A 10,504-nucleotide genomic window follows, 5' to 3' on the forward strand; every position below is an offset into this window, starting at 1 on the left:
AATGCATTTGAAGTGCAAAGTAACAGCATATGCTCTCCTCCGCCCTCCTCCACCCTCCTTTGCCATCTTCCACCCTCTGCTATACCATATCCACACTCAGACATGCAGCCTCCATCTTTAATACATCCAGCTATCACTTTATCTCTCATCACTGATTCATGTGCAGATCACAAGGCCAAAGTGGTGCTCAGGTTTATATCTGACAACAGAAGCTACTTCACACCAGGTGAATGAAAGGGAGGTGTGGGCTCTAAAAGGCTGTGCCCTCTGCAGACCTGTGCTAGGCTCTGCTAAAGTGGATCTGTGCTGGATTTGCATCTGGAGAAGCATATGTCTGTTGTAAGGCCTTTCAACAGCCTTCACTGGACTACACTGGTTTTAAGGCCTGCCTGTCCTGTCAGGTTAAACAGTCAAGATGTGTACAGGCCATTGTCACTTTACTTCATTGTCCATTATGTATCTTACTTACTTAACCACATCACTGTGTGTTTTAAATAGGTAAAGGCCAACACACACCTTTAACATGGGAACACACTGGGTGCGTGACAGTGCTTGACCCTGCACCGTGAACTTGTTGAATTTGGTTTGGAAAAATATTGGACCTAAAGTCTAATATCGTGGAGGAGATGGGGAAGGTTAAGGACACGGGTGGTTCTACGGTCATGATGAATATGTCATCAATGTTTCACATGTAATTCTGTTTTGACTCCTCAAAGTCAATTGCAAATATATGTGAATTATGGTTTGCTGGGTTCAAGCTGTCTCAGTGACACGACAGTAGTAGTTTTAAGTTTAAACTTTGACATTTTGAGTTGCACACATAACCCCTCAGCCCGGTGCTCAGAGAGTTTACATAGTCATCTAATGTCTCCATAATGTTAGTGTGATGTGAAAGGACCTTATAGTACCCAGCCCTACATGTGTCAGCGTTCCATACCATCCCAGGTCAGCTAAACCAAGTGAGTGAGTGATAAATGTAATAAGCTCCATGTCTGTCCTGATGTCCTCCTGTGGTTCACTGCACAGTGAGACATAAATCATATTTTATTTTAGCCATCACTGTTTGGTTCATCTGTGTGAACAAAATAAACAAGAACAAGCTTTCTTCCATGTCAACAACATTCAGGAAATGATGAAGTCAGTTTGCAATAGGGATGGTCCCATATGTTTTCTTTTTGTTTTTTTGAGCTGATACCGATATCCAATATTTCTCTACCTGCTGTGCCTTGATATACCAATATCAAGAGTTTTAAATACACAGCAATGCCCACAAGTTACTGTTATGTTATAATAATGTTCACAAAATAACCTTTCCCTTATCAATATCTAACAAAATGTTTCAGTTGTTTATTTCGGCATCTTTATTACTTACTTACTGCCTGTACTCACACGCCTCTGGCAAGTGTGGCAGCAATGAAGTCTCTACATCAAGATTTGGTGGCCGTGGTAATGCTTCAGCAGCTGAGTGATAGTGGTGAGGGCGACTTTCCGGCGCCTTCAGATATCTGGAATGGGTGAATAAGGGAAGGAAAACCCCAACAGAAAATCACTGGACTAACAGGCAACAACTTTAATCTGTTACAGAACTCGCACCTTTATTGGAACTGATATATCACCCATCCTTACACTGTAATATCTTTAAAGAGGGGGTATTATGCAAAATTGACTTTTTTGTTCCCTCATTAAATCAGTGCCTGAAGTGTTTTTAAAAGTCATCTGTGGGGCCGTTGGATGTGTTGGTTGTCCTGTCCACTGCATGCGTTCTTATGTTTACCCTGCCAGAGCAGTCTCTTGTACAGGTCACAGTTTCTGCTCGGGGCCATGTTGTATCAATAGTTAAAGTGCTGCGTGCCATCAAAAGCAGCTCCAGACCCACAGCTGTGAAGTGGGTCTGCTCGCAACACAAAACACTCATCTATACACAAAGAGATATGAAGGAGATATGGACACCAGAGCCACGGAACATCTGAACTGTCAGGTCATTCTATAGGCGACCTGCTGCTGAACTCTTTACTGACTTATATGTACCGGGGATGCAACCATACATTTCCATGGAGATGAATAGGTTTAATGACATACTGTGGAACATTCCAAACAAAGCAATAACAAACAAGTGGTGAGCCCTCCACCAGAAAAGCTATATAGTGCACCTTTAAACCCACATCTGTCACAGGTTCTGCATGTCTTCCCTGTGCCTCATGGTTCATCCCCATTAAACCCAATCCAACCCAGTAAATGAATAATTAGTCAGGCTCATAACTTTACTTACACACAGGGATGGAAAGTAACTAATTGCAAATAGTCATTTAGCTGTAACTGAGTAGATTTTTGGGGCAATGGACCTTATTCAGTAGATTTTGCAGTGAGTAACTTGTAACTGAGTATAATTCTATCCATGTAATTGTAATTTGTTACACATTAAATCATAACCGTGCAAGTACTGTGCAAGTCACTATTCTCTCAATCCACGGCTGTCTCTGGTCCTTTCAACACCCCCAAACACACATAACAGAACTGCATCTGCTCTGATTGCTGTTTAAAAACTAAACTAGACTAAAAACAGTTTTACACTTTTTGATTGGTCCAGTTTTGTATAAAAGCTTGATCTAAAATGCTTCTAAAACGTGTTGAAAGTAACTACTAACTAGAACTCTGAGTACTAAGTTGATCTTTAAGTACAGTTTTTTGGCAACAGTGTTTTATTTGTTATTGAGTACATTATTAGCCAAATAATTGTAGGTAAATTTTTGGTACTCTTTTCACCACTGTTGTTTCTTCATCAAAAGCATACTCAGAGTTGTGTTTTGTTTCTTTCACATGTGTTTAACAAAACATATCCTCCATATTTGGGCATTGTCTCTCCAACAGAAAATACTGTTCCACTTTATGATGTCAGTGTGTGGTGATAGAGGGGAGTATTTTTAAAGTTCATACAACTTCATCTTGCAGGATTGCTCAAACTTGTGAATGAAACAAACACAACTCCGGATGTTTGATGTCCGGAGGTAACATCATAACATGGCTAAAAGCTCAAAAGAGTCAATTTGCGTAATATAGGACCTTTAATTCTTCAATGCTAGCAACAACCTGCGTCAACCTAAAGCTAAAGTTACCTGTTATATTACATCACCAAACTCTCCCATCCCTTTAACCCTCACACCTTCCCTTTAATCTTTACCGTCCCCTCTCCTCGTAACCAGATCTACATGAACACACCACTATCATAACCCCAGACTCACAGTGCACAGCCGGCTCATTGTTTTCCAGTGGTGTCTGAGTGAACCAGGCCTGCAGACAGAAATATCATTGCAGTGTGTCATCCCAGTACAGGGAGGAGGCATGACGTAACATAGCTCTGTTTCTATGTAGTAAACACAGAGAGGTTTGACTGGCAGGCGGGCGGGCGAGGGCAGAGCTGGCACACACGCACACACATGAGCTCATCGCTGGCACCGGCTGAATGGTGGTGGAGAGAAGGAAAGAGAGAGAGGGGGTGGGGGTCTTAAAGGGGCAGGCTGGGTACAGGACTTTGTCATATGGGAATCACTTAACACCTCTCGAGTTGTTAAGAGTAAATTGTATCAGATATACAAATATTGCAGTGGTAATCTAGTAGAACATAGGATTCTATAGGATTAAAGTGTAATGTTATTGGCGGGTCCAAAGGGCGTTATTGAAAATAATGGACATGCTTACAATTCTCTTTTTTTTAGCAACAGTACATTTTTTTTAGCAACAACACATTTCACAAGTTAAAAAAGGGATTATAGTTGTTTAACAAGATTATAAATTTGACAGAAGGTGTGAGAGATTCGTAGTTTAACATTCGCTTTTGAAAGGTAATGTAAGGTCTCTTGTTTGATGAATAAGGAACAAACACAAAGCTAGAAATCAGCTGTGAAGTTGCAGTGACATCATCACTTCCCATAGACGTACATGCAGTCCCCCCCAAGGTGATGTCACTCCAAATTATCAATTGAGTTCTGATGTCATTCTCTTCTTCATACCTGCTCCTGACCCACAGACTGTACAGGTCTGTGAGTGCGGCCTTGACTCTACCACACTCTTGTGTAACTGTGTAACTGTAACAGGGGCTCATGTGCTGATGTCATTCTCTAAACTGGACCTCACCTCCTCCCCCTCCTCTGTTTTCTTGCTCTCCCTCCTTCTCTCCCTCTTCATTCTCCCCTGTCTCCTTTCTCTCCCTCTCTTTCCCCTATCTTCTCTATCACTTCCTCCCTTCCTCCCTCACTCTCTCCCCTTCCTTTCTCCTTCCCTCCTTCCTTCCTTTCTCCTCCACCCCCCCTTCTCCTCCCTCTCCCTCCCTCCTCATTCACCCCTGTCTCCTCTCTCTCCCTCCCTCCTCCCTTTCCCCTGTCTCCTCTATCGCTTTCTCGCTCCATCCCTCCGTCCCATGAATCCATTAACCCAAGTTATCTTCTCTGAGCATTCAAAAATGCCCTGTTCGCATTTTGCCCAAATTGTTGTGTCACAGGTAGAAATCCATATTTCTCCTGTGCAGGTTTAAGCTCATAAACTATCACCATTCTGTAAAATTGGGTTCACAGTGAACTCATAGCTCTATTAGCATAGCATTCACAGAGGATAACTTAATTTGTTTACTTTGTAAATGTTCATTCCCATTGCTGAAAGCAGAGGGAGCTCCAACACTTAAATACCTAATTGGAAACAGAGGCATGAGTTTCTAAATTGTGTTTTTAAAATGCAGATATTATTTTTAGTTAGTTAGAAATACTTATGCCAAGGCAACCAAAAGTAAGGAAAGTAAAGTCACATAAATGCATCATGTGTGTTCTTTAAGTCCTTTTATAATTGTGTGTTTTCATAGAGACTGAAGCACCCACTGGGCCCCCCCTTCCCCCAGCCCAGACTGATGCCCATGAACAGAGCAGGTCCTCCCATGGGACACATGATGGACATGATGTCACCACGGCAACAGGCCCCGCCCCTACAGCACCATCCTCAGCTCTCTCCTCCGCCAGTCAGCTACCAGCAGCGCTTCCACATCCCGCCCCCTCAGCACATAGCCCATGGCCACAGCCACCACCTCCACCAGAACGTCCCGCCCACCCAGGCCCACCAGTCCCCGCCCCCTCGGCTGCACCCGGGCTCGCCTCCTGCCGCACCTTTATCTAATGCTCAGGTACTCCCCCTAGAGGAGCAAAGAAGAATAACAGGGTTTAGGTTAAGGAGTTGATTTAGTTACTTTACTTTAGTTACTTTAGTTACTTTGCCGGAATCATTTGCTCATTATTAGTTAAGTCTGTATTCATGATTTATTAAGGGTTATGACACACCCTGTATCTAATTTTTTGAGCAAAATTTGTCACACATACAGATATTATCAAAACCTGTGCAAGGACTAGTATTAACCCCATTTATGAAATATATAGGTGTTTTATGGACAAAATATCTGTGCAGTTGTTCAATTTAAACAATTTGCATTTGTCCAAAGTTAAAGAAGCTAACAACAACTAGCATGCTGACCCACACTTCCTGATATCAGACTATAAAACACTTTATAATTAGATGCAGACGGCACACAGCAGACATATTTTGACCTCAAGAGCTGCGTATGCACTATATATGTAGTGGTGCAAGGCAAATTTTGTTCAAATGAAAAGAATCTGGTACAAGGCCTTTTAATTATACAGTGTATTTCTAAAAATAAATGTGATGTGGAGAAAAGCACATAAGAAAAAGTTATTTAAATTGAACCTATTCTGCAAAATCCACTTTTAACCAATTGTTGTTATAGTTGTTTCCCTTCTCATTTACCCTGTCAAACTTGTATTTAGAGTGATTCATGCATGTTTGAGTAATCTTTATACTTTTATATTCAAGATATCATTGCTCTGATGTACCCCCATTTTCATCTCCACTGGTACACGGCCACTTCTCTGTTCTTACTTCATTCTTCAATTTTATTATCTTAATCAGTGATACATAGGATTTGGCAGCATCTGTGGACATTTTTGTACAAATAAAAAAAAAAATCTGCTTGCTAGTTTGATCTCCATATGAGATGCAACAACTGCGCGGCTCTCTGTTGTGATGACAGTTACGGCAGCTCCTATTGGTCACCGCAGTTTTCTAACGTGGAAGTCAGCTGACTTGTTTCTTTTATTAAGTCCTTTTATATCAATATTGTGATTTTAAAATGTGCCAATTATAACATAATAATTTGCTAGTGTCATAGATAATAGCTATATAGGAGACACAAGTACAATACATCTTCTTTAATACTGATATTCTTTCCATGACTATAATCACACTTCCCATATGTTCCTTGTGTCCAGTTGTCCCCCGTCCCATCACAGCCATCCCAGTGCCAGCTATCCCTCTCTCAGGGTGGGCCCGGGAGCTGTGCAGGCCCCTCAGGTCCTCCAGGAGCAGTGGCCCGGCGCAGGAGGACCTCAGAGCAGGACCCAGACGAGCGCAGGCAGAAGTTTTTGGAGAGGAATAGAGCGGCAGCCACGCGCTGTCGACAGAAGAGGAAGCTGTGGGTGTCCTCTCTGGAGAAGAAGGCCGAGGAGCTCACTCACACCAACCTGCAGCTACAGGTCTGGACTAGTGTTTTCACTATACTAATTTCAAACTTGATTTTGATACTATAGACTCAGTACCGATTCCGATACCACAATGATAATTAAAAACACTTTCTTGATTCACATGGCATGATTCACTTGGGGTCGCCTTGGCGCGGTTAGGTTTGGTGCAGCTCGCTCCGGACAAGTTGCATTTCCATTCTCCACGGTCCAGGCCCAGGGGCAGGGCTTTTTAAGTGAAAACTACCAGAGCAGAGCTGCAGAGAACAAATAACTTCAACCCCATCAGCCAGTCATTAATCAGTGCTCGTGGAGCCTCTGCAGCTCAGTGAGTGAATTCTGAATGGTCTGAGCTTTCACATGAGGCCTGTCCATATACTGAGAATGAGATAAACTTGTATGTGTCATTGTCATTAAGACAATGGCAACCCAGGTTGAGTTGTGATTGTAATACCATTTTAAACAATAAGAGTGGCCATGCCAAAATATTAGTCAATGAAATTAACAGTGAATAACAATGTGTTGCTGGTGTGTATATTGATGCCTGTTTCAGAACGAGGTGACGTCTCTGAGGTCAGAGGTCGGTCAGCTGAAGCAGATCCTACTCACGCACAAAGACTGTCCGGTGACTGCACGGCAGAGGGAGGGGCAAGGCTTCTCCTCCGACTGACCCCCACCCCATACTCTGGACATCCACACCGTTCATCTCTGCCCCCCCACCCCTAGACCTAAGCACTCAGAACCCCAGGAGCTTACGCACTTCACCCCCTCCCAGCTCCACAGCTCAGAGCTGACCAAGAAACAACACTTAAAATGATCTATGCCAAATCCCGCTCACCTTAAAAGACTTAAAATGTACAGACATAAGCATTTACATTAAAGTGCATATGACTGGTTAGACTACAAATTTCACTAAAACATCATTTAAAAAAATTTAATACAAATCTAAATTTTGGTGAACTTTTACTTTCTGGTTGGACATGGGCACATGACATATGTAGTTTCCTCTAGCAACCATAATGTAAACAAGGATAAGAGAAAAATACCTTCCTTGCATATAAATTGTCCCTGTATTTTTTACTTTTCTTCTCAATATTTTTTCTCACAAAATGCCACTTAACTGACGTAAAAGAATGAAAAATATTTATTACAGGTACTATCCCACCAAATTAAGTAGTAATAACAATAATACAAAACAATTTACAACCTGTCATATGCACTTTAAGGTGGGCCTAATTCTGAACCGAAGGGAACCATGCCATACTGTCTGGACCTGTGCTGTTTAACTCAGTGGAAATGTACTACTCTCAGGTTGGAGACTGGATACTATTACTTCTGCACTCTTGTACATTAGAGAGTTCCTATGGTCATCACCTTCAAGAGCCTATTGATACTTTGCAGTGACATCACATTGAGGGGTTACGTGTATGTCTATGGAAGAATGTTCAGCAGTTACTATGGCAACTCAAGAAAAAATACTAAATTGATTTAAACAACACATTTTCAGAAGCCTATGATCAATACAAGGATTCATGACCCTTTTTCAACTAAAAATGTGAAGGTGACTAACTGAAGAACTGCTGAGGGACTTGTTTAATAGTATAAAATTGGCTCACTTGTTGAACCTCTATCTACATCAGTTCTTTAGTCTCTACGTCAGTTCTTTAGTCTCAGATTGTGTTAAAAGTAAGCTCACATTAAAGTATAAATTGAGTAACAGAGCTTCAGACAGTATAGCGCCTCTAGTTAGCTTCACCCCCCCAAGGAATGTTGATGACATCAGCTGCAAAGTATCAGTAGTTCAATGATTCGCAAACTTTTCACACCATGTACCACCTAAGAAATTATTTGGCTGTCCAAAATGAGACTTAACTATGGATAAGCTTCTTCTATATAATTAACCCAGAAAAGGTGGCCTACATATTCTGGGCTGTGCTCCATCTTAAAATTAGGCTGGAGAATATATCAGAATTCTATGGTAGAATTTGCTGTTTAACTCATATTGCAGATTTGTTGACCTGGTTTATGGTTCAAATCTGTGTAATCATTATCCACATGAAACAAAAACTGGCACAAAGTTGAGTGTCTTCTGTTAGAATAGATAAATCAAAGTGAAATGTTCTTTTCACAGTAACTTCAGAAAGTGGTGCCATTATTCAACTCCAAAGACATGGTTATTTTCAGTTGAAAGGACTTTAAGCCATACAATTGATAAGGCAAGCCTGTGGAGCCAATCCCAAACAAATAATGACAAGGGTAGATGATATCTTTGGATATTTCTTTCAAAAACAGTGAATCTCCCATAGACCCCTCCATTTGAAATCATTACATCATCTGTGGAATGTGTATGCTACCTAAGAAAGTTTTGCATGAAATACAATAGCTAAAGTTATTGATTTATTTACTCAGGCTAAAACCTTTGCCCGTTGACTAATCACTGGTCATAAGTGAATTTTCTTGTTGGATAGTGCCTTCCTCATAGTTATGTAGGCACCTGCCGTTCATTTGACTATTTGACAATTTCACATCAAATTTCTACAATTTCTTGCACACAACCTATTGCACTATTGCATGACACAGATAATTAAAGGCCCTGTACCTGATTTCTTCCAATATATATCAGCAAACATATATTGTCCGCTGCATACTGTCTGCATCTAACTATAAAGAGCTTTATTGTTTGATAATCTGGAAGTGCACGTTAGCATGCTAGTTCTTACCATTATCGTGGCAGCAAACTCCGCTCTGACCTCTGAAAGCACTTATAAACTCTTTGCGGTGAATCATTAGATGCTTGGAATGCATAAGATAAGTGAGGAATAACTTTGGATCACTGCAAACTGTTTAAAATAAACTAGTTCTGTTTTTCATGTTTTTGACATGGTAAAAATCAGGTACAGTACCTTTAAAAAGCAATGTTCCCCTATGAAGCTAGTACTAAAGATGCACAAGTTGCACTCAGGACAGAGGCAAGGAGATAAGCCTTAACCTATGTAAAGATGGACTCGGTGTGAAACAAACAGATGTATGCAGTACAGGCACATTTAGATTTCTACTGTCTTTTTACATATATGTACAGTGTTACTGCAAATAAAAGAGATATTTTCCTTTATGAAGACTATGTTGTTTTCTGGTGTCCAGACATTCATTTAAAATGGCTATATAGGCTAGATTTTATTAATTGGCTATATTGTCTAACTATTAACATTAAAGGTACAGCATGTAAATTTATTATAGTATTATAGTATAGTTATATAATGTGGCTTTAATGTTACAAAGAAGCTGTGAAGTCAGCTGGGTTCTGACTGTGACATAGAGGGTATAGTTATTTTGTATCTCCTACTGCCACCTTGTGGCTACTTTTGTTAGAGCATGTTATGTGATTATTATTGTAGACTTACTTAAAATGTCCAAGTTACAGCATAATGATCCACAGGTGTCATAGATAGACACAAGCAGAATATGTCTTCTTTTAAACACGTTTGACTCATGATTATGAATAAATTGCTGCTAGTCTGTTAACATGAGATGCCTGTATACTAAAGCTCCATGTGTCCTTGGAGGTCATAACTTGGATCACCGAAAGACGTAATCTCAGAGTTTAACATCAGATGCTGTGATTATGTACAAGTGTGAACTTGGAAAATCTGGCCTTCAAGAATGACTCTAAAGCAAATTTAAATTGCAGTATGTATTGCATCTGACAATGCTGTTCTATTTTATTCCTACTGACCGCCAGAGCACTGCCCCCTGATATTCATAGAACCACAGTTAGATTCATAACTCTTGTTTTAATTACACTTGTCCTGAAGCCCTGTATGTACAACATTTGATTTTTGTCTCTCTTTCACATTTTTCTAAAGGTGATTTTGCTATTGGTTTGATTCCTGCTGCCAGATAGAGCCTCCTCCTCAGTGTAAGATGTAGTTGAAGCT

At 40.7% G+C, this 10,504-nt stretch overlaps 1 protein-coding gene across 3 annotated transcripts in view; it reads left to right on the forward strand.

Moving 5' to 3' along the window:
• Positions 1 to 9,690, forward strand: part of LOC117378283 (cyclic AMP-responsive element-binding protein 5-like) — a 28,460-nt gene extending 18,770 nt beyond the window's left edge. For 2 of the 3 annotated variants that reach the window (XM_033974872.2, XM_055225506.1), the window contains exons 7-9: positions 4,850 to 5,164; positions 6,321 to 6,584; positions 7,123 to 9,690. In XM_033974872.2, coding sequence (XP_033830763.1) covers positions 4,850 to 5,164; positions 6,321 to 6,584; positions 7,123 to 7,239 — 696 coding nt within the window. In that variant the 3' untranslated portion in view covers positions 7,240 to 9,690. The remainder of the gene's footprint in view (positions 1 to 4,849; positions 5,165 to 6,320; positions 6,585 to 7,122) is intronic. The other variant, XM_055225507.1, reaches the window with a different exon arrangement.
• The last annotated feature ends 814 nt before the right edge of the window (positions 9,691 to 10,504 follow it).

Source organism: Periophthalmus magnuspinnatus, chromosome 11 (assembly GCF_009829125.3).
Source record: "Periophthalmus magnuspinnatus isolate fPerMag1 chromosome 11, fPerMag1.2.pri, whole genome shotgun sequence".
Lineage (NCBI taxonomy): Eukaryota > Metazoa > Chordata > Actinopteri > Gobiiformes > Gobiidae > Periophthalmus > Periophthalmus magnuspinnatus.